The sequence below is a fragment of the Centroberyx affinis genome, unplaced genomic scaffold (assembly GCF_046629955.1).
Source record: "Centroberyx affinis isolate AG114_WGS23_722 - 3 ecotype Tasmania unplaced genomic scaffold, CSIRO-AGI_Caff_v1 ptg000547l_1, whole genome shotgun sequence".
Lineage (NCBI taxonomy): Eukaryota > Metazoa > Chordata > Actinopteri > Beryciformes > Berycidae > Centroberyx > Centroberyx affinis.
The window spans coordinates 188,779-213,242 of NW_027279192.1; the positions used below are offsets into that span (position 1 = coordinate 188,779).

Genomic DNA, 24,464 nt, shown 5'->3' on the forward strand with positions numbered 1-24,464 from the left:
AATCTGTGATCTCTTAAATCCACACTACCTCTTAAACACAATTTGGATTTTGCCAAAAATGTAAATTTGAGTGATAGAGTACATTCTAACTCCCATGTCTTCTTGTTTTATTATAATTTACAAATTTGGCAACTAGTCTTCTGCCATGTTCTTTAGTACTTTTGACTGATGTCTCCAGTAATCTAGATTCTTCTCTTTACTATCCCCCTTTCAGCTGTCAACCATTAGCTCATACCCATCTTGTCACCTTCTCACACATCTAGTGATAAAGTAGTAAATACCTACATAAGCCACCATATATATATATAAAATTAATTACACCTCTAGAAAAGCATTGATTTGTGGGGGTTTCTGTCCCTTGAAAGACTCAATCCTCACAGTTTGATGCCATTCACGATGATTCATGTCAGCCTATAGCCTACAGAAGAGGGTAAAATCAATTCTGCAAATGAAACAGTAGGGTAAACTGAGTTATTAACCCACCATTTTCCCTCCACTACACCCCTGCTCACATCCCACCGGTTAACAAACCGTTTGGACTCTCACCAGTATGCAGAGTGAGGAGGTCTCCTGCCTGTTGGGCTCCAGACTGGACTTGGCTGTAATTCAGCTTTGAAGGACAGAAAGAGGAGGAGGAGGGAGACAGGAGAGCTGGAGCCTGTTTGCCCGCCTCGTCTCTGTGGATACAGACGCGCGCTGAACCAGCCGAGACCTTTCTGCGTGCTGCGAAGAGAAAGCGCGTCACGTCATCTAGGCCTACCGACCAGAATGGCAACAGTGAAATAACGGGACACCCTTTGTAATAAATCCCAGGGGAGTCAGTTTACTAAATCATAAAGTATGTCAAAGTCCCTGCTTCTAATATCGACCACCAAAACTGAGAAAATTAAATTTCTGGGAAATTTCTGATATGATTTGGTCAATGTCAGAGATGCAGTAGGCTATGTTAATTCCATGTATGTATTTGAAATAGTCTACGTAGGCTAGGCTATTTTATTGGTTTTTTGTATTTTGTAGTTTGTATTTGGCTGGAGCTCAAATATGTCATTTGTATCAAATTACTTTTGTAACCAGTCTTTATTTCAAAATACTCTCATTTTACTAGGCTATATATAGCCTACTTTCTAAAATAGATCAGATTTCTTGCATTATTTTGTCCATAGCACAGTGTCCTTAACGGCAGAAGTTTGTAATTTATTTTTAAACATTTGATGATTATTTGTCGTTTATAACAGGACACATTTTGATGTAGCCTATTGTTGCCCATTTGATTTGTGGTCAGTGTGGTAAATTATTTTGATATGGCAATTTGTTCTTGATCTTTGCTGTCCATTATAAAGACATTTGGACTACCTTTGGCAAAGTAAGTATAAAGTAAGGCAATTGCTCTTCATGGACAGTGAAATAACGGGGCACCTTTAATAAACCCTGTCTCTCCCTCTCTCTCTCTCTCTCTCTCTCTACTTCCCCCGCATGAGAGATTCCTCTCTGCGCGTTCCCGTCTCCTAAATGCGCGGTATAGCAGCGGCTGTGGACAGTGTCAGCCTGGCGCTGTTCGGCATAGAATCGTTATTTTTAGCGCCTGGTTCGCGTTGCAGGGTCGGAGTCTCTCTCTCTCTCTCTCTCTCTCTCTCTCTCTCTCTCTCTCTCTCTCTCTCTCTCTCCATCTCTTCGCCACAGCTCGAGGAGGACCGGAGGACAGGAGGACAGGAGGACGCCTAACCTGCGCAACTACTGTGCGCAGAGCTGCGGGTTTACGGTAACAGCGAGAAGGATAACGGACGGACAGAGAGGGGGAAACACCACACATCTTGACGGGAGCTTTATCACGTATCACTTATCAACGTCGGATAGAGTCGCCGGTCCTCGTAAACGGCCTGCCTGGTGTCGGTAGCCTGCCGGAGATGGCCAGTCGCGACGTCCCGGATGCTGCACGGGACGAACCGGAGATGGTGGAGCCGAGCCATCCCGAGCCTGCCTGTCAGGAGGCACAGAAATGGATAGAGGTAAGTGAAGGGACCGAGCAGAGAGGCTCCGGGGCCTGCTAGTGTGCGATGGGACAGCAGTGGGCTGGGCAGCTCAGCCGGTGACACACTGTGAACCGGGGATATAAATACAGCATCGCTGCACCGTCACCTGTTGGGGGACGCTGCGGTGTCGCTGGCGTCGGGTTACTGCGCCTCTGGACAATGCGGGACACGGGCTGTGCTGGGTGCTGGAATGCGTGGACAGCCGTAAATTGCTCCCACGTGTGTGTGTGAGTGCGTATGTGCGTTTGGTAAAAAGTTTTTGCACACGCATGTGGCGCTCAGGCCGCCCAGAGTAACATAAAACACACAGACATGCACTCTGAGGCCGCGTGACGACCGATAAGGAAAGCAAGAAAACAACAAACTTCCCTCAAATGGCGTCTTTTTAAAGGTCGAGTGTCCGTGTGTCCATCTGTTAATGCTGATGAAGAGCCTGTTTTCCTCTCGCCAGGGGGAACGCCCCCTTTTCAGGCGCGAGGGGATTCCGGTTGCCATGGTTACGAAACAGGGTCGGTATTCACGCACGAGATGCTACCAGTTGATCGCATCGAACGAGATTATTATTTGTCTTTTGCTCCATCCACCGCTGGTCATCTGGGCGGCTAATGCCTCTCGGTCGGGCTCCAGCAGCCTGACTGTGTGTGTGTGTGTGTGTGTGTGTGTGTGTGTGTGTGGGGTGAAACATGGTTTTTCCCAGCGGACCTTCGTTGTGACCTATTTCTCTTTCACCACGTACTTTACTGTAGATGGTAACTATAAACACAGACCAGTCAATCAAGGTTGAGACCCAATGAAATGAAGAATACGTTGTATGTATCACTGTGAAAAACTCCCGCAGTCTGAATTTAGGTCTATGGGTGGAAGCCATTTCATTTCATAGACTAAGGTAATGGTAGTTGGTGATGATGGGTGAGGAGGGAGAAGATATGATAGTGATTGGATTTGTTTCTATAAGATATAATACAACATTTTTCATGGGTCTTACATAACAATAATTCCAATATGAATACATTTGTAATAGCACTTATCAAAACAAAGTGCTTCACAAAAAGTAGTTAGAAAGTTAGAAATTCAACAAGAGAAGGAAGAACATAAGACAATAAATGGTGCTGAAATGTAATCCAAAATGAAACATGAGGCCAGCCAGTTTCTAATCTATCTATCTATCTATCTATCTATCTATCTATCTATCTGCCAACTTAAATGCTGCTTGAGACCATATTCCCCCCCCACACACACACACACACACACACTCACTCTCTCCTTTGATGTCAGAGCTGTCTGTGTCCCACACAGCCTACATGTGTGTGCAAGAACCACTGTTCTGCTTAGACAAATTAATCAACTATGTTGATCAAAGAAATAAGCTTCATTAATAGTTTCTTTGGAGCGTAATGACCCACATTTGAGTCATTAATATGCTCAAATGACTTGCCATCAAAGTCACACTGTCATTCCTCAATAGAGTTATGATGAGGATGCATGTCTCCTGACCCTCAAGTCATCTTTGCATTCTTCTCTCAAAATAAAGATTACAACAGATGACATAACAGTTTTCCAGCTTATACTGGAAATAAGTTGCAACAGAATTTGGTCATCAGCTTGGCTATCAAAATGTTTGTCATATGTGGCAGAAATATGATTCTGAGTGTAACTCTATGTGAGCACCATACTGCTACTCATAAAGTGTGGACTGTTGTATTAAGCCTACTTTGTCACTCACTGACGTTATCCATGCAACTTATCACTGGTGATCTCTCTGCTCTAAGTTAAAGATGGCCTCTAAAGCTTAATCTGTCTTGTTTCTTTTCTCATAATGTTCCTTCTGCTTTGTCTGTCTTCCTGCCTCCTAATTCTCTACTTATTTACAGACCGGTCAGACTGACTCTATTTCTAGGGGTGTATTTATACACTCACACAGGTGGGGATGATTCAGGGTTAACCATGCCACCCTACGCTCAATGCAGCATTTTCACTATGCATGTGTGTGTGTGTGTGTGTGTGTGTGTGTATGTGTTTGTGTGTGTGTTTATGTGCTTGCCATTGCATGCCATGTCTGTGTGAGAGTATTCAAAGCGTATGCACACACACCCATGCGGGTCAACTATGCATGATACTGCTCACAGACTCTTGGGACACGCCCAGGTTGGGTGACATTGGTCACCATGGGAACATAACAGGGGCAGCCTATCAGGTGTCACTGTTTCCAGGGGGGCAGTAGAGCAGTAGGCTATATATCACCACTTGACCCGACCAGGAAATTAGACTGGCACAGACCCGGCCTTTCTATCTGTTTATAGAAGAGACAAGACTGGATTAGAGTGTCGCAAGGCTGATCCAGATCATTGGAGGTGCTTCAAACCTGCTGGACACAACATCCAGCAGATCCTCGTCTTTAGTTTAACAAGCTTGGGACAAACACAAAGTCACTCACCTCTGCTGTCACCAGGTCTATAGAGGGACCAACAGACATAGCAGGAGTTAGAGTCTGACACACAGGGAATAAGGGAAAGAATTTGTTTGACTGAGCGTGTGTGTGTGCGTGTGTGTATGTGTGTGTGTGTGAGGATGCCAGATGTCACAGCTGTCCTAGGGAGATTAACCACAATGGTCCGAGACAACCAGCTGTGTGAGCATGAGAGAGAGAGTGAGCGAGAGAGACAGAAAGAGAGAGCGAGGTGGGACTCATGGATTTCACATGCATCAAAAGCTGCATAAAAGAATGTGAAATAATGATGACACAGACTTCCCGTTGGCATAGATGCCTTTCATGCCTCTGTGATCTTTTAAGTTTTTGTAATCCTAAAGTCTCTGTTAGCCACAGATAAAGCTGTACAGTATGACGCAATGTAGTACTATTTTTTTGTAAAGCACTAGATAACTGTGCTAGTACACAAGCAAACTATTAATAGTCATTTATGATTATACATGTCACTGATTAGCATTGTGCTAACCATTCATCAGCATGAGTTTGTGCTGTATGAACCTTGGTGCTGAGCTGCAAAATAAATAATATTAAACTGATAGAAGTTGAAGAGGTGAAAAAGTGTGGTGCTCTTTAACGTCCAGTCACTCTGGTTAATTACACTGATCCAGATTAATCTCATCCTCAAACCACATAACATCATTCAGGATTATGACTACCTCTCTCTGCATCTTTTGCTCTTTCTCTCCCTGTTTTTTTCTCTCTCTGTCTGTCTCTCTTTTTCTCTGTACGCCACATGGCCACCATTTAATCTAATGTGTCTACAATACATTAGAGGACTATAGCAAGGCTAATGATTATGAAGCAGCATCTCAAATTTAATAACCAGCCTTTCTCAGCCTGCTGTCTTTCCATCACGGTAGTACTCAAATACTCCAGCTAACACCATCTCATGCTACAAGATCATGCATAATGTCAGGTTTGATATCACTGGAAGCCCAGAGACAGTTCAACCCAGGAGAGTGTCCAACTGTCCCATGCCAAACAACAACTGGCGTCAGCTGCAGCAGCATTGTCCAACCTGGAATTATCATGGAATTATCACCAGCATTAGTCTGGCGCGGCATCATTTGCCATTTAGTGTGTGGTAGGTATTACAGCACATGATGTGCTTAGAGTGGTGGGTGGCCCAAGTGGGAACCATGCCACTAACCGTCGCAGTGTTAACGCCATGGTTTATCCCTTTCTCCCTTTTTTTTTGGTATTTTTAGCCCCTCACTCTCCTCACTCTTTCAATCTTTTCTACCGTTGTTGTAAATAAAAGGAAGGGTACGCTGGCCTACTTCTGCCTCTCCACTGTACCCCCCACACCCACCTCAGGGTTTAAAATGGTATCTGCTGCTGCCATTCACCCAGACTGAGCAGAGCAATCCACAAAGGGAGGGGTAGGGGGGTTGGGGGGGTCAAATTACTGTCGCTGGCGCTGAAATACCCTCAAGGCCTTTGGCTTGGTTTTTATGTTGCACACATGAATGCTCACTTAATACACTCTCTTTCTTACACACTCTCTCCCTCTCTCTCTCTTCATTTCCCATACTGAACTTTTTAAGAGGTGCATGGAGTAGCTGTGTTTATGATCATGTGTGCACATGCACGCTCGCACAGATCAGTTGTCCCATTGCCATATTACAATTTCAGTATTTCAGAGATGAGCCCCCCCACCCCCCTCTCCCTCACACATAAACACAAACAGAAAGACATACACAACACAGCAGCCCTGCTCTCCCTCTCTACAGTAGTATCCTTCGTCAGTAAATTATGCATGACCATGCTGTAAATGTTTCAGAGACCTGGAGTCAAACCCTGAAGCATGCCTTATGCCAGGTGTGTGTGTGTGTGTGTGTGTGTGTGTGTGTGTGTGTGTGTGTGTGTGTGTGTGTGTGTGTGTGTGAGAGAGAGAGAGAGAGAGAGAGAGAGCAGAATGATGGAAGAAAGATGAGAGAAAGAGATGTCGATGGGAAACATCTGGTCAGCACTTATGTAACCAAAAACAATAGGCTGTTTTCATAGCTGGGATTGCATTGTGTATGTGTGTCTGTGTGTGTGTGTGTGTGTGTGTGTGTGTGTGTGTGTGAAGAGGGAAGAAGGAAAGGACAGAGATTTAAAGAGAAAAGCAAGAAAAAGAGGAGGAAGAAAAGATGAAGCAAGGTTGGGATATTTTGCATCAGTTGTCTTGATGCCATCAAACTGTTGGCCCTCAGACTGTGACGTGTTCATGGTCAGTTGCCCAAAGACCGTCACACTGGCTCGGAGTCAGTGTGTATGTTTGTGTGTGTATGCAGGAGCATGCATATGAGCAAGAGAGAGAGAAAGAGAGAGTGTGTGTGTGCAGTTAACAGTTAGGGTGCTAGCTGTAATCTGTGTTAATCTGGATTAGACGTCTAAACGGATGTCAGTCAAACCTCTCTCCTTTTCCATTCATCTCTGGCCGCTGGTTACACAACAGCTCCAGAAAAAGACAAACTGTGTGTGGGTTGATGTGCTGGTATGTCACCGTCAGTTTCCATCTTGTGCTGTTTTCTGATTCTGCCTTTCTTTGCTGCCTGTACAGACAGTACAGGCAGAAGTGGAGTATAGGTCTGAGGTTTGAGGATAATATTGTTGTGACAGTTTCAATCTACCGCTGCATGCGTCTAAATCAGGGACGTGCGTGTGGGCACATTTTGGGAAAATGGAATTAGGACACAGAACAGTGTGTCATGGCCCTGGCGTCACTCTAAATTGGTTCCTACTGTAACAAAATGTTGGGGGAAGGGAAGGGTGAATAGCAGATTCCTCTACCAGGGACACAGGGAAACACATTTAAATAGGCTTCCAGCACTGCAGTATATAGCATTTTTTAGTGAGAGGAATCACATCTATCTGTGTAGATATCTACACAATACTTTGTTCTGGTCTTCTTCAAAAAAAAGAGCAAAAAGAGCTGTACTGCCAAAATGAAGAGCATTACTTAAATTTTTTTGTGTAGCATTTGCATAGAAATTGATAAATTTAGTTAGCTGGTTTAGTTAGCTGGCCACACCACCTGAACTGAATTCAGACATGTTTGAATGATTGAATGTCTCCCTCAGAGCGGAGCAATTGCGTCTTGATGTAACCCAGATCTTGATGTATTTTATATGACATAATTGGACTTAGACTGATGTGTAAGTCCAGCATGAACAGTCTCCCTCTTCTCCACGACTGCCTTCCTCCTTTCTGCCCTCTTTCGTGAGAAGGTGAAGTTTTGGGGTGTCAAGTCCTGGTCTCAGGACTGGAAGAAGGACAGAGCACATAAGTATGAGGGTGATATTTGGGCTTATTAGTGTGAGAGAAGGAGACTTTGGTTCCAGTCCACCTCCATCACATCTGTCTTCTATTCCTGTCCTCCTTTCCCCAGGCTGTAACGGGCAGGAGCTTTGGAGACAAGGACTTCCGCAGTGGCTTGGAGAATGGCATCCTGTTGTGCGAGTAAGTCTGTTACATCGCTTCCTCTCAATTTTGGTAGTCTGAGGACGTATCAACATAGATGAGATTCAGTAAATCTCTTCTGCTCCGTCATGCAGGCTGCTGAGTGCCATCAAACCAGGACTGGTCAAGAAGATCAACAGACTGCCCACCCCCATTGCTGGACTGGTAAGAAGACACTTTCTAGTATGACAGTAACTAGCCCGTACATCAAAGTGACAATACACCCTTTCACTGTGGCCTGCTGTCTCTCCCAGGACAACCTGTCAGTGTTCCTGAGGGGCTGTGAGGAGTTGGGCCTGAAGGGCTCCCAGCTGTTTGACCCGGGGGACTTGCAGGACACCTCCATCCGAGCCAATCTCAAGTAAATGGGCGTGTGTGTGTGTTTTTTCCCCCCTGTATGTGTGCTTGTGTGTCCATTTTAATGAGGTATCCCATTACACTAACACACTCCCCTCTCTGCTCCTCCGCCTGTCACTATAGGGATTCCGACTGCAACAGAAAGCTAAAAAATGTAAGTTGTCATCGACCCTCCTTTTTCTTTCTTTCTCCTCAATATCAACGCACTTAGTTGTTTGTTAACATATACCAAAGCCCTGTTTCTGCCTCTCTCAGGTGCTGAACACAGTGTTCTGGTTGGGGAAGGCTGCTAGCGGCTGTGCCTCCTACAGCGGCCCGACTCTCAACCTGAAAGAATTTGAAGGGCTGCTCGCTCAAATGAGGATGGTAAGCGGACACAGCCAGAGAGAGAGGGGGAGAGAGAGATGCAGACAGAAAGACTGATAGTGACAGAGAGGGTGGGGGGTGGATTTGCGAGCTTCCTGTCTTTGTTGGGGTGCAGGAAAGATGCAACAGACAGGAGAAAAGCACATTTCTGTTTTTGTAACATGAAGGCTACTCCTGTGTCAGTGAGAGAGACACCGGATATCAGTTAAGAAACAAGGGTAGCTTGGCCCTGCAGGTTATATGTTCTGGTTGAATTGGAATTCTATTTGAATAAGTTCACTTCCGCTGTTTAGATTTCTTATACAGGATACAATGAGCAAACAACCGGTATCTCTCTCTTTCTCTCTTTTTTATCTTGTCATTTCTCTGTTCGTCTCCCTTTCCCTCCCTTTACCTCTCTTGCTCTTAGTCCCTCTCCCCCTTTCTCTATTCTTAAGTGTGTTTCTTCATACATCATTACTTTTTACAGTCCATATTTTTGCTTGTTTTTTAATGTCTCTGTGTGTGCACGTGTGTATTTTGTAGGAGTGTGAGGAAGGAGGGGACAGTCCACAGAAGCGCAGTGTGAGAGACAGCGGCTACGACTGCTGGGATTCTGAGAGGAGCGAGTCTCTCTCTCCACCGCGACACACTCGCGACAACTCCCTAGACAGGTGAGGGACATCTGTGAAACACACACACACACACACACACACACACACACACACACACACAGAGGCACGCACACACACACACAAGGGGTATTTCAGATCAAAGAATCAAGAGTTAAATACAAATGTTGACATTTTGTGCATTTTATTAATTCTAACTGGCTCTTATGGATGTAAGTCATACATACTAAAAATTCTTTTTCAAGTACTAATATTCCAAAGCTTTCCCACAACATTTTTGAAAGGTATTTGGCTGACTGCAAAATATCCTCTGGGATACAAAACCTACATTTAAAGTTAGAGTAAATGCCCCATATGTGATTGCTACTATGTGTAATAGCAGTAATATGTTTTTAATGTTTTTTTCCTTGGCAGTCTGGACTCGTTTGGCTCCCGCTCGCAGCACAGCCCCTCTCCTGATGTGGTGAACCGAGGCAACAGCGACGGTCGGTTCTGATAGCTGATCCTCTGTCTCTCAGTTAGGAAAATGATTCATTGATAGCAGTAATATGAAGCTTCTAGTTTCTTCAGTGCTTTCTCCTCCGTAGATAGTTTGACTTCTATTTTCTAGCATGTTAGGGTGTTGACCTTGGTGTGTCAGGGCTAGTCGGACCGGCTGTGGACAACAGCTGAATGTCTCAACATGTGTGTGTGTGTGTCTGGGCTTGTGTCTGTGTGAGCATGTGTGTGCCCCCAAATGCAGCAGCTGTCGGTCTAAGTAGCAATCCCTAGAGATTTGGACCTGGGAAATTCTGACCGAAGTCAACATCCTGCTTGTCCTGTGTGTGTGATGTGTGTTGGAGGGAAGGGGGTATAGGCATCCTGTTTGTCTCTTTTATGTTGACAGTAAAGTAAGGATGCAGCAGGGTGACAACAAAAACACAATTCCGGGTCCAGGAATAGCCACATTCCCTACGTTCCCTACAGGTCACAGAGAAACTGCACTGCCTTGCTTCCATAGTAGCTTATATTTATTGTGAAAAGACAGATAAAAAGTAGTTCCTCACTGTCCTGACTTTTTTTTTTCGCACTCCTTTCTAACCTCTTTTTGTGCTCTCTCTCCGTTGCTCAGGGCGAGGCAGCGACTCAGAGGCCGATGCCCCTAATAGGAAGCCAGATGTGCGGAAGGACGACATGTTGGCCAGGCGGACCGCCAGCAGCGAATCAAGAAGCTCCGTTCCCTTTAACCAGTTTCTTCCCAACCGAACCAATGCCAGTTGTTACATCCCCACTCCGCGACGCAAACCACGCACAGAGGAGGGTGAGCAGCGGAGGTAATGGCCAACGCAGGAATGCAATAAATAACTCTAATGCTAATTAGAATTACAGCGCATATTATTTGCAATGCACTTTTCGTGCACGTGCAACGTAAATCATAAAGTGCTGCAAGGGAAAACAAAAAGATCACAGTACAGCAGTAAGAGGTAAAAACACACTACACACACACACACATACACACACACAGACTTTCCTCACCCCTAATCTCTCCCTGAACATTACACACCATCCCCCAGTCACCCCCAAGACGCCCCAGAGCAGGGGGAGGGCAAAAGACCAGGGCCGCGCTGCAAAGCCCCCAAGACTGTCACCTGGGCAGCACCCGAGGACAGTGGTAACCAGGGGGAGGAGTCAAAACAGGAAGAGGGGGAGCTGACCCAGGAAGTCCTGGAGCAGAGGAGGCTGCGAAAGCTGAAGAAGGCGGGGATTAAGGTTCTGCCAGCTGCCGTTCGCTACAGCAGGTCAGGGAGGAGGGGCATGAGAGCTGCTGCTGTTGTGGGTCATCGGTTTTTGGTCGTGGTCACTAACCAACAGCTGATTGATGGTTGTTTGTTCATGGTGTGTTCTGGCGAGCTCCATTTCACACCCGGTGCCGCCGCTTGACTTTTAGTGATACGTATCTATTTGGTTGCAGAATACTGGTTAATATTTGTTTGGTTTTGTGTGTACGCATACTCATCGTTTCTGGAGAGATTGATAACTAACTGCTTGCTCAGTATCGGCTTGTTGATTATGGCAGGGCTTGTTTTGGAACGGCAGTTGTTTCAGGTTTCAGTGGACAGGAATTGCTGGTTGATTGAGTGATTGCTTTGGGGCTGGTGTGTTAAAAGTCATTATTTTTCCGAAACACACTGACACATTTGACTGTGATTTATTCATGACTAATCGACATGACTGGGTTTCCTAATCATGCTTGTGGGTGCTTGTCAAGCCAGAACCTTTGCACGTCACTACCTCCGCTCAGAATACGGCATTGTGGGTGATTAAGCGTCTCTGAAATGATCATGCCATGCCGTCCCATCTTCAATCGCAGCCCGGCCACGTCAGAGGAACAAGAAGTCAGGTCGCCGTCCCCGAACATCATCCTTCGCTGCGACAATGAGTTTTTGAACATTCAGAAAGCTGCATGGGATTCCTCCTCTGACGGGGAGGGAGACGGAGAGTTGAAGAAAGTTCCAGATGTGCGTAGAGATGACCTGGCGTCCAGGCGGGCTCCCCGCGGCCCCGCGGCTCCCAGGGTGCACCAGTTCCTCCCACCTCCAGTGTGTAGCAGCAAAGACCGGGAGCGCTGGGAGGGCATTAGACGGGCCTCGCAGCAAGCACTGCAGGAAAAGGAGATCAGGTTAGCCATGTGTGTGTGTGTTTGTGCGTGAATTTGCCATTTTTTTCATTCCTTCCTTCATTTCCTCTAACATTCGGCTAAATATTCTTTTCCGTTTTCCTGCTTTCTCTTTCTTTGGGTGATGTGGTGATGGCCATGTGTGTCTCTGGGTTTGATGTGTGCGTGTGTTCCACTTTGACGTGTGCTGTGTGACGGCGCCATACTGCCTCTGTGATTGAACAGTGACAGGGAAGCAGTCCCTGACATCATCACACGCAAAGACAACCCCTTCCTAAACTCCGCCCCTCGTCACGAGGAAGAGGAGGATGAGGAGGAAGAGGGACAAGATGGAAGGGTTAAGGCGGTGCCCAATAAGCAGAAGGATGACCTGGCTCACAGGCGGGCTCAGACTAGGTCCCGCCCTCAGAGGGACGGACCAATGAGCTTTGTCTCTGCCTCCATGAGCCAGGCAGATATGCAGAAGTGGGAAAGACTCAGGATGACTGAACCCAGGTGCCCAACACACACTCTCTCTTTCTCACACACACAGCACACACAGCAGCCCAATGCTACTGTACTTCAAGTGTGGCCAAAATCATGTGTGTATGTATCTGTGTGTGTGTGTGTGTGTGTATGTGTATGTGTATGTGTATGTGTGTGTGTGTGTGTGTGTGTGTGCGCGCTTCTAGTTTTAGCTCTAGTCTTGATTAGATCATTACAGACAGATCAGGGCCATTCATCTATCGCTGTTCTGAACATTATCATAACTCAGGCATTTGTGCGATTATTTGACAGAATATTGCAAAAAACAAGTTTTTCTTGTCATAAACTTTTTAGAACTTTAAAACTGTTTAAAGAAGTGATTTTTTAAAATAAAAAATAGATGTCAGTGTGCAGGATTTAGTGAGTTTGAGTATGATGAAAGGTTTTCACCAATATTGTACTTGATTCATGGACCAAAGCACTAAAACACTTTGTTCAGAAATCCATTTAGACGCCCCTCTCTCTTAAGCAATTAATTGCAGCGTCTGTGATTTGGAAATCGCTATTTCTCAGTATTGCTTCAGTCTCTGTTTAGTCTTTAGTCTCTCATATCTTGTAGCTTTACTTATCCTTGTACTTACTTCCCCCTCTCTCCTTCCCTGCTCTCTGTCCCTCCCTATGTTCTCCTCTGGTTGTTAATTCTCCTCATTATTGTGTTCTTCAGTCCTCTCTGACAGGCATTGAAACAGAGTAGGGAACTGGCAAGTGTGTGTGGATGAGTGTGTGTGTCTGTGTGTGAGAGAGATTGTGTCTGACCAAAAGAGGGGAGAGGAGAGTGTTGGCTGTGAACACTGGTTTGGCTTTGTTTGTCCTCTCTGTGCTGATGTCATTAGATGGGATAAAGAGTTTTTTCGTGTTCCCATAGCAGCCGCAGTTACCAGGAAAATGTGACTACCTACAGTATTTTATTTTATCCAAGAGACAAGTTTTTTGTCTGTATGTGTGTACGTGTGTGTCAAGGTGATGCCAGTGCGACACCCTTCACTTTGTCCGACTCTCTCTATTCATACTTCCTTTCTGATTCATCATTTCCACCTCATCCTTCCTTTCTCCTCATGTTGACCATTCTGATCCTCTGTCTCTCTTGTTGCTCATGATTTCTTTTCCACCATGTTTCTTTTCCTTGTGTGTCTTTTTCCTTGTACTCTTTGGTTGACTGTTTGTGTGTGTATGTGTGTGTGTGTGCCGGTCACTGTGTGCGCTTGTGTCTTTATTTGTGAGCTTGTATCTACAGTGAGCCTAGCCCAGCGCCTGTGTGTCAGGCTTGTCTGGAGAAAAATTATGGAAGTCCTTTCATCGGCACAGCAAAGGTCGGACGTGGTCATAGCAAAGTTGTGACCTTTGGGGGCGTGACTGAGATCGAGCAACCAATAAACACAGTCACGCCAAGGGAAGGGGAGGAGACAGAGTTGCTAAGGCGACTCCTTGCCAAGGCAACTGTTGCCATGCCTACCATTGGCCTGGGCTCCCAGCTTTCTGAGCGGGAACACAGGTATGGACGAGGCCAGAGCCAAGACAACTTAGACGTTGGCTAGAATTCAAAGTGGCCCACATATAAAACATTATGGACTGTACTGGGGTTTAATTAGGTGTTTTGTCTGTAATGCATTACTTAGTTAATGGTCTTGTCAGTGCCTTTTAGAGATTTGGAAAAAAGTTTTTTTTTTTCTTTTTTTTTTTTCTTACATTGTATTTGTTTGAATTAGTAAATTAGGTCGTTTGGCTGCACTCCCCTGCATTGTACTGATTTGCTTGTATTTAACTAGGAAAGATAGGTACACTCACACACACACATGATCACACACAAATGCACACGTGCACATACACATGCACACATTGCTGCGACGAGCCAAAGTAGCTGTACCAATCTTACTTTACAACATTTCTGTTAAAATTTTCTGCTGACGTAATGCACAAATCTGTTTACTTCTGATACATTTTTCAGAATTTTTTTAATCAATAAAATGGAATTACTGGTCAATCCAAAAGCACTCCACTTAGACAGAGGCTGCCAGATGAATCTGACGGTCAAAGTGTCTGATCTGGCTCTAAATCTCATGGATTTTGCACAGATGGCTTAGAGTGCTGCATGTTTTCTTTTCTAATGCAGATTGTTTGCATCAAGCTCTGTCAATCTTTGCCAAGATACTCCCTCCCACCAGTTTTCAATGTCATTGCAAACAGTCCTCTGAAATCAGTAGTCACTTGTCCCGGTGACTTCTCCTGGCTTGCTTATCCGCATGTTCCTGCCTGCATTTGTGTCAGTACTTGTGAGTTTGGGGTATAAAGGTGGGCAGGGCTTATTGCACTCTTGCTGCTGAGGTTACAGCTTTTTGTGATGCCCTCACAGCCAGGTAGATGGAGCTGACCTCATGCAAACTCCACCCCCCACCGTTGAACTCCCACCTTTGCCCCCTGAAGCCCCTCCCACTCCTGCAGAGCTGGATGCACGTCTAGCTCAGTATGAAAGGAGAGCAGAGGAAGAGGATGAAGAGGAAGAGGAGAAGATCCCGGATCTTCAGAAAGACGATATGATGGCGCGGAGGACAAGGGTTTTCCATAAACAAAGCATCATTACGGCAACTTACAACCGTTTCCTGCCCCTCCCCGCCTCCAAACGCAGCACACAAGAGGAGGTCAGTACTGACGCCGTGCCACGGAACAAGAGGGACGTGCAGGCAGACAGGAACAAGAAACTGAACGCCAGGTGGGCTGAGATTTGTGTGGTCAGGTGTTGTCTAACTGTGTGGAGGACACTAACCAGCTTGGTGTGGTGTGCGTCTCAGAGAGATCATCCTGCTTGATGTTTACAGTGAACTAAATTAAAGGGGCTTCTCTCCTAGAGCGGAGCAACAGCAGCCCAGAGTTCCCATGGAAACACCTCAACCACGCACTGACATGACGGTGATCAGGGCAACCACTCAGAGCGAACATGAGCAGGACGATGAAGATGATGGGTACGATGAAAATGGGCCTGTGCCTGACCTGGAGAAGGATGACATGATGGCCCGAAGGACTGGATCATTCCAAAAACCCAGTGCGGGTGGAGCAAGCCAGTGCTTCAAACAATTCCTGCCAGTTCCTGGATCAGCCAAACTGAAAACCACCCCATTGTCTGGAATGAACCAACTACACAGCAGACCTAAACTCACAGACAAGATGGCTAGTGAAAGGTATTTACTGTGGGCATAGTTTGTTTGTATGCTGAAGAGTATTCTCAACCTCTAGACGTAGACTGTGCGATTGTATGCATCAGCCAACTCCAACTAACATGCATCATTTTGCTGGTGAAGATGAGCATTTTCTCATGTTCAGAAATGATATAGTCTGCAATACTAACATTAATGTGTATTTGTGGGTGATTTAGATTTGATACTGACTTGATGATGTGATTGGATTGGTTCCGTTCCAGCATGCTTGAGTGCTTGCAGCTGTGATTTTCATTGTATTGTTTGTAGGTATTGTCGGCTTTGATTGGTTGTTGTGGTCAGATTCTTACAGCTCTGTGTCCCATAAGGCTTGGCTCAGTTTTTGCTTCATTTGAACTAATCTGGTCTTTCTCAGTCAGGTCTAACCTTGGCTTGTTTGGTACATTTTTGGTCGTTGGGTTTGAGTTCGGTTTGGTCTGGTTTGCTGTTGTGTATGTATTTAAGCTGCATTTCCTGGTAACCTGCTCCTTGTCACCGGCTCACTCTCTCAGCAGCATCGTTACTGAGGCAGCAGAACCTCAGGCCCCGCCCTCCAAAGCCCCAACCAGGAAGTGTACAGGGGTGAGGGAGAGGCAGGAGGAGGAGGAGGAGGGAAAGCAAGAGGGAGACAAGACGCTCCCTAGCACCTCTGTCACAGATGTGTTTGAACACCTCTCTTCTCCATCGCTCACCCCTCCGCCCAGTCCCCCCTCTGCCCAGCATTGTAGTGTGGATACAGAGAGGGAAGAGCAGAGTGTTGTGAAGAGACCTAAGGAGAGAGCTGAGGAGAGGATGGAGGAGAGGGTAGAGGAAAGGATGGAGAAAAGGATTGAGGAGAGGGTGGAAGAGAAGAGGGGAGTTGGGAGTGAGCAACCACCAAGGAGACCCCTCTGGCTGGAGGATGATGACCTACCCCCCATGATGTGAGATGCCCCATCAACTCCTATTGCATGCATCTTATTCACTCCCTTTTGCAGATCTGACACTCAGATGAAAATTGTGTTACATCTAGTCTGCATTACTTTCACCTTTCCACTTCTGTAAGATCTGCAAATGGAAGTGAACAAGAGCCAAATGATTACTGCATAGTAGCTTTGTGCTGCAATGATGTGTTACATTGAAAGCCTTCCCTTGAGATATGAAGTATGCCCCCCCCCCCCCCTCCCCACACACGAACTACACACACTTCCCCTCACCCACTCTTCCCTGTCATTCACTTTATTCTGTTATTGTTTTAGGATGAGTCGACGAGTTGCTTTTATGTCTGAGGACACTGAGTAAGTCTCTCTGCGTGAACCTGGATGAGCTTTTGCATGACAAAAAGATACACAGATTCTGCATGGTTGATTTCAAGACTGCCATCCGAACATACATGCATATACACTGACCTAATTAAATGCTTACTCCTATGCATTGTCAAGTCACAGCTCATTGCTAATAACTTTCATTTTCATCTTTTACTTTTCAGTTTTACCTCTAATTTAATGTTGTTTTTTATTGTTTACTGGTAGTTTGTTATCAAGATACACACTCCTATATAGACCGCTCAACTAACCCACTATCACTAAGTTGAATGAATGTGTTTGACTGCCAAATTAATTTGCTCAATATCAATTTGCTATTTTTCGAGTCAAATTGAACAAAGTGAATAAGTGTGGGAAGAGTAAAGAAGAAGATGAAAGCAGAAATGTTTTTGTCTTTCCTTATTGTATTCAGCGATTGACACTGTTTCCTCTTTTCCTGTCTAGGAGTGTGAGTATGAGCGACATGCTTAGCGAGGAAGAGGTGGGATATATACAGCCGCTGAGCCAATCACGCTATGAGCGAATGCATGAACAGTACAACAACAATCAAGATGAGGAGGACCAGTGGCAAGACGTAAGAGGCAAACACAGAAAAACATGAAAGACCTATGCTATTAAAATACAGCGAGAGAGCATGTAGGCTATTATGTAAATGAGAGAATGAAAATAATGTGTTGATGTGAAAGGCATTAGCATATTCAAATGACAATAATATCTTGAATAAACACTGCCATTATTTGACAATGCGAACCTGTGACAGGACTTGGCTCGCTGGAAGAGTCGCCGTCGAAGCGCGTCACAGGAGCTGATCAAGAAAGAGGAGGAGAGGAAGAGGATGGAGAAAAGGATGAAGGAGGAGGGAGGCGACGCGTACAAGAGGAAGAGCATTAAGACCTACAAAGAGATCGTGGAGGAAAAGTGAGGACAGCTAATGGGATTAAACTGAGAGAAGAAGCCCTTTTAACGTTGCACTTAGCCCTGAACATTTTTATTCCAAGGCTAACTTGGATCTTCTGGGTTAAACAACTTTTTGAATGTGCCAGTATGTCAGAACTCATACTGGCACATTCTGAAGTGGGCTGCCCTCATTTTAGTCCAGGGCAAAAATGAGGGCAGACTTGTAGGATTTTTGGTAATTTGTGCAGCCTTAAAGGGGCTAAATTAGCCTTTGGCCAACTGTTAATCTAGGGTTAAAGATAACCTTGTACATTATTAATGTACAAGCTAACCCAAACCCTAACCATAACGGTGGATGGCCTGTGCCTAACCTGGATAGCTCTGATAAAAAAGCCCTTCTGTTCTTTGAAACAATTGTGGTCAGGGCTCTGGGTCAAAATCTACAAACAACCAACCTAACCCTAACCCTAACCCTGTGAAAAGCACTAGAGAGGTGCCGGATGGAGAGAAAAGAGGGGAAATAGGATGAAAGAGTCTGAGGAGGGAAATCATTTATTTTCCTTGTTTCCTTCTTCACCCACCTCCAACTTCCTTTCTTTGTCTCTCCCTTCCACCCCCAACTCTCTGTCTCTCTATCTCCCTACCAACCCGACACCCATATTTTCTAGGGAGCGCAGAGAGGTGGAGCTGTGTGAAGCATACAGGCAGGCAGAGACTCCAGAGGAAGCAGCCATGGTTTTACAGCGCTACGCTCTTCGCTTCACCATCAGCGACGCCACCTTGGACAGCCTGAAACTGCCCAGATCCACCTCGAAATCCAACCCAGACCCAAGTCAGGTGGACCAAGAGCACGAACCCACACAATCTGTTACTGACTCTGAGACCTCAGACCTTCTGCACAAACCAGAGCCAACTGTTATAATGGACCAGAAGCACAAACCTGAAGAAATGGATACAAATGCACAACAAGAGAGATCAGTTGTCCTCTCCACCAGCGCCCCAACACTTAACAATCCCCCCGCCACTGTCACACACTCACAACACACACCACCTCAATCCCAAGAACCTAAAGAGGCTCAAACCCAACAGACAGAGGCTCCAACTGCACACCAGCAACCGATTATAAGAGATACACAACCCCAAACAAAACAAAAGGCTCCTCAGACTGCACAAGCGCAGCCTCACTCCACCCAGCCTCCACACACACACCCCTCCCCTCCGCCTGCACCCTCCAGACCCATTCCCCTGCTCACAGCCAAGCCCTACTGCCAGCCCAGGAACACACACTCCGGACACAAACCAGTCAAGGTGAGCGCTCGACTTTAACACAGATCATCAGCATCCTCTAACCCTGTCCGCTTCACTGCCCCACCTCATGCCTAATGCTGACTTTTTGTGTGCGTCCCACTCAGATGGATGGGCTGGTGCGCGTGAACGGAGAGGTGACAGAGGAGACGTCTGTGTCCACACCGCCGCCTTCTTCTCCTCTTTGCTCGCCAGAGGGGAACAAAGACGCTCCTTCTGAGCCGCTGGCTGCAATTAATGAGAAGACAGTGGAGCAGTCACCGCCTCCGCAGATGGAGAAAGTGACAACATCTTCAGGCTCTGCCATCAGCTCCCTGCTCGGAGGCCGAAACTGTATCACCACAACAACTATCGTGACAGAGATGACGCAGACATATGTGGAGCCACACCCCTCGGATTGCCACAGCAACGGACAGGTAACTCTACAAGTGACATAGGTGATCGCTCATTAAATAGTAGGTAAAACTGTATAAATAGGTGCAAAAGAAATGTATAAATATAAATACATTTTCCAATTGTTTTATTAATTTAGTTGACTATTCAACTTTCAGGTCAATGGTACCATGGGGTTGTCAGGGAGACCAACAGAGGAGCAAGAGGCTGTGCCAGCTACATCACCCAGCAACATGCAGGCATATTCTCCCACCGTGACAGGTAGAATTCCATTACCCAGAATGCCTCTCCTTTCAAACACTTTTATTCCCTAGTATATTTGTATACACATAAACATTCTGTATAACTTCTTTTCAGTTTGTCTTATTAGTTGTAACGTTTATCTTTGTGCATGTGTCTTCCTGTTTCACAGAGGGACTTGAAGAGAGCAATGTGACTGTAAGTAGCTCTGGGCAACGGCAACTCGTTTTTTTCTAGACTGGGATGTTCTCCTTCATTCTTAATTGAACCCTGTCCTGATCCTTCCTCTCCAGTAGCTGTAGTCACTGTAGTCAGACTTGTCCTCTCACCTTTCCTCTCTTTCTGCCCTTTTGGTTGGTACACCTGTGTGTGTGTGTGTGTGGTTGTTTGTCGGGTCTGGGTAGATTGAGACCCCCATGTTGAACTTGGCTAAGCGTGTTAATCACTGGGTCTGGGACCCCAACGAAGAGCGTAAACGTCAGGAGAGGTGGCAACAGGAGCAAGAACGCCTCCTACAGGTACACTGGTGGACTGGTGTGTGTAAAGCATGGGTCGTTGTATGTTAACCAGAGGACAGAGGACACAGGCTGTCTATTGGATAGCAGTCTGTGTGTGTGTGTGTGCGTGTGTGTGTGTGTCTGTCAGTGTCTGTGCATGTGTGCATATTTAACATAAATGTCTCTCTAGGAACAATACCAGAGAGAACAAGAGAAGCTGAAGGAGGAGTGGGAGAGAGCACAGAGAGAGGTGGAGGAGGAGGAGAGGAGACACAATGAAGAGGTACACACACACACACACACACATAGATACACATAGAAACACAGCATGAAAGACTACATCCTTGAGCCCTTGTATGCATGTTTTGTGTGTTTATGTGCTTTTGGGCATTCTGTTATCTGTATTTCGTCCAGGAGAGACGGATTCTGGAGGAGACGGCAACGCCCCTCAATCCCTCCGGCTTGTCCAAACAGCAGCCGGGCCAGACAGCGACGATCTCACCAGCTCAACAGAACCATGAGGCAGAAGGGAGAAATGTTCCCACACAGCACAACGGCCAAACCATCTCCACAGGGAACGAGGACCAGCATGCTTCCAAGCTGCATTTTTTCCAGGGTGAGAAACATGTACAAATACACATGGACATATAATGCAGGAGATGTCCACATGTGTCTGACACTCAGTTGAATAATTTATCATTACTTTCAGAACCACGTGTTCCTCAGTTTTTCTCTAGTAAAGCTTTATTTTATATTTGTGTAGATTCATCATGCGATGGTGAGCCCTCAAAGAAGCAGGAACTGTGGAAGACATCTTCTCTGGACCGTAACTCCCAGCTAACCCAGTCCAATACTGTTAAAAGGTATGCACTGATGCTTAATGTGTGTGTGTGTGTGTGTGTGCGTGTGTGTGCACAACTGTATACGTGTGTGTTTTTCAGACTTCTCCTAGTTTGCTGCGTTCTTGTCCTCCATGTGTATTTGCTTTCTTGCTGTTGGCTTTCTGAAAGAAAAAAGAGAAGTGCTTGCTCATTGTTTTTCTCCTCTCATATGTGTTTGATTGAACTGATTGCCAGGGTTTTAATGAAAAACAAATGGATGGAAGCACTACATGAGTGTTTTTTGTGTCTTAATAACAAACAGCTGCTGTCCGGACAGTGGAAAATTGTACCATAGAGATGGAAAAAATCAGCTTGTATCATTTGTTGTGAATGATAAAGTATACAAATAATTTTATCTTTAGGCCACTCTGTTATGGTGGAAAAAAAGTAAAAAATATAAAATAAATAATTATAACTTAGTGCTAGTTAGTAACCGCACTTTTGCCATAGGATTGCACAATACACATTTTTTTCCCCACCATAACAGACTTTTCTGGTCTATGTGAGCATTTGAGATTATTTATTTAATTTTCTGTTATGGAGATTTTGGATATGCATATAATGTCTCTGTTGCTTTTTCTGGGATTTTGACCAGGTCTGGATCACACGACACTGTCATAGGCTCACAGCAATCCTCCTCATCATCACCCCAGCCTCCCTCCCCTAGCAGGTATGCTGCACACACAGACACACACACACACACACTACTAAAAGTACATTGCGGATTAAGCTACACTGTTTGCGGGAGAGGTTTAACTGTAGCAAATCACAACTTTTTTTCCTCTGTGTGTGTGTGTGTGTGTGTGTGTTTGTGTGTGTGTGTGTAGATGTGTTAGTGGGAAGAGACTGTGCTCTGGTTGTTCTCAACCACTAGGAAAAGGAGCCGCCATGATCATTGATACATTGGGATTGTTTTTCCACCTACAATGTTTCAAGGTACTGTGTACTGCTAGTACACATACACACAATCATAAACAGACATGCAAACAAAAACAAAAATGTATTCACCCTTTAATAATATAGTAATAATAACTAACAGGGTGTTTTATACTGTGATTATGAGTATGACGGTGTTGCAGTTATGTACTGTTGGCAGCACCAGAGTATCTGTAATCATAGTAGAAAAACAACTTCAAAGGTATTAAAGACTTTATATAAATGTTACTAAAGCATATATACTATGTCAAAAGTACCTTTAAGATAGTGTATATACATAAGAATAACAAAACAGGAAAGACACAGAAAGATGGCTAACTAGCTCCCGGTTACCACAACAGTTGACATAGCATCACATAGCATTTTCGATTGTCCTCATGATTGAAACACATGCAACTGACCAGTCTGATAGCTTGGCTGAAACTGACCATTGTATATCACAGTATTACTCATTAAAATGGATCTCTCTCTCAGTGTGGAGTGTGTGACGGGCAGCTGGGAGACACTAGTGCCGGGACTGATGTAAGGATTCGTAATGGACTGCTGAGCTGTCATGAGTGCTACATTGCATCTCGTGGTGAGAACACATGTAAACACACACACACACAAACACACACACACACACTCTCCATGCACACTTATTAGGAGTTATTACAGCAGATCATTGTGCAAATTGTCATGTATTTATTTGCAGGTGGAGGCCATCCCACCACACTATGATAAGCTGTAGTCAGACTGGAACCCCCACTGTCACCATGGAGATTAGGTGAAGAGCAAGCTAGAATCTTGAATCATTCTGGAATTTTCTGGATCACTCCTGGAATCTTTTTGGAGCTTTGGAAAGGCTTTTGGAATCTTCGCTTTTTCCTGACTGGGAATGCGCAAACAGCTTTACGGATGTTTTTTGGAAAGTGAAACCGGACTGTGGGACACAACATGTGGACAGTGTGACACAACATCACGTGCACACACATGGTGTTTAAATGTACACACATACACTTCTTTTGAATAATTGTAGCATGGACGTAATCAAGCAATCAGTGTGTTTAGGTCTTTGCACATCCATACTGAAGCACAGTCATGAGACTTAAATAGGGATCTGCTCTGCCACAAGCTGAACATGTTACGCTAAACGCTAAATACTACTGTCTTTAACACATTGGTCTCTAAATCTATGTATTAACAGACATTCATTAACCCCTGCTTGTGCACTGATTATGTGACTCCACTCTCTGAGTGTACAGTAAAGTGGTTTGGGTTGGATAACCTTATGTAGCTTGACCATTATAATGCCTTACTCATCCCTTCTGATTCATTTTTGGTTTTGTGTTTACGGTTTTGCATGAAAGAAGAACATACATATATAAGTTATTGTTATTGTGAGTATTGCTCAGATGGCATAGTGTGAGTTTGACTTTGTTGGTTGTTATCTTCTCCCCAGTGGAACTTTGACTTTGGTATTTCCTCTTGTATGTTGTACATCATCTTCTTTTTGAATCTAGGGAACCCAATCACTTTTACCTGTGTGTCTTTATAATTCGTTTTACAAGAATGAGAATGCATGTTAGTAATAATGCTAGTTCTTTGGATTTTAAATATTTTCCCTTCAAGATGTTTTAGATATTGTTTATTCTCGTAGCTTGATTGCATCAGAATTAGTGCCTTATGTTATGAATGGGAGGGCTAGTGTATGTGCAGGAGTATTTCACACTCACAAGGACCTCTGGGTCTAGGCACATTGTGTGTGTATGTGTGTGTGTGTGTGTGTGTGTGTGCGTGTGCGTGGGTGTGTATGTATGTGTACGTGCGTGTTCATGCATGTACAGTATGTATGCAATGTGTGCTGATTTGACTTGAAGCACAGTTCCATACCAGCAAAAAAAATGTTAAATGGATCTCCTACTCATCTTTGGTTCTCTTCCACCCATGAGCTAAACCAATGACAGAAAGTTATTTGCTGCTTCCCAATCAAGTATTCCCTATACTATGTCAGTAATCTCCTACAATCTCTCCCCATCTGCCTCCATCACAAGTGTTGCCTCCCCAGAGTCTGAACTGAACTTCTCTCTCCTCTCCCTCTCCCTGTGTCGTTGCCTCTATCTGGAGCTGGAGGTCATCAGCAGTTTGACCCTAGGTGTGTTCTTCAGGGCTGACAGCTTCTTCATCACTTAGAGGAGTGCAGTGCTCAGTTCATTGGCTTTTATAGCAAGTGTATGTTTATCAATAAAATATTTTAAATGGAATATTGTCTGCTTTTTCCTTTGAGTTGTCTTTAATTGAGATGCAATTTATGTAAACAGAGGCAGTGATTAATGTAGGTAGGCTATTCTGACCCCAAACAAA

General features: G+C 45.0%; 1 protein-coding gene across 1 annotated transcript; it reads left to right on the top strand.

Annotated features, from left to right (window-relative positions):
• Window positions 1-1,904: 1,904 nt before the first annotated feature.
• On the top strand, window positions 1,905-24,293 carry LOC139642922 (LIM and calponin homology domains-containing protein 1-like). Its single transcript, XM_071517979.1, has 31 exons — window positions 1,905-2,006; window positions 7,895-7,965; window positions 8,061-8,130; window positions 8,220-8,326; window positions 8,446-8,476; window positions 8,578-8,688; window positions 9,214-9,341; window positions 9,714-9,784; window positions 10,429-10,612; window positions 10,853-11,077; window positions 11,650-11,958; window positions 12,181-12,420; window positions 13,715-13,972; window positions 14,831-15,187; window positions 15,324-15,653; window positions 16,181-16,591; window positions 16,907-16,945; window positions 17,417-17,546; window positions 17,733-17,890; window positions 18,538-19,177; window positions 19,282-19,590; window positions 19,726-19,828; window positions 19,980-20,005; window positions 20,212-20,325; window positions 20,495-20,587; window positions 20,719-20,920; window positions 21,068-21,167; window positions 21,781-21,855; window positions 22,013-22,121; window positions 22,596-22,698; window positions 24,169-24,293. Exons 1-31 carry the CDS (start codon window positions 1,905-1,907, stop codon window positions 24,291-24,293), a joined length of 5,331 nt encoding a protein of 1,776 aa, XP_071374080.1.
• Window positions 24,294-24,464: the final 171 nt, after the last annotated feature.

Coding starts and splice junctions, on each gene's coding strand:
- LOC139642922 (XM_071517979.1), top strand. CDS start 1,905: ATGGCCAGTCGCGACGTCCCGGATGCTGCACGGGACGAACCGGAGATG. Junction 15,188..15,323: donor AACAAGAAACTGAACGCCAG/GTGGGCTGAGAT, acceptor CTTCTCTCCTAG/AGCGGAGCAACAGCAGCCCA. Junction 16,946..17,416: donor TTTATGTCTGAGGACACTGA/GTAAGTCTCTCT, acceptor TTTCCTGTCTAG/GAGTGTGAGTATGAGCGACA.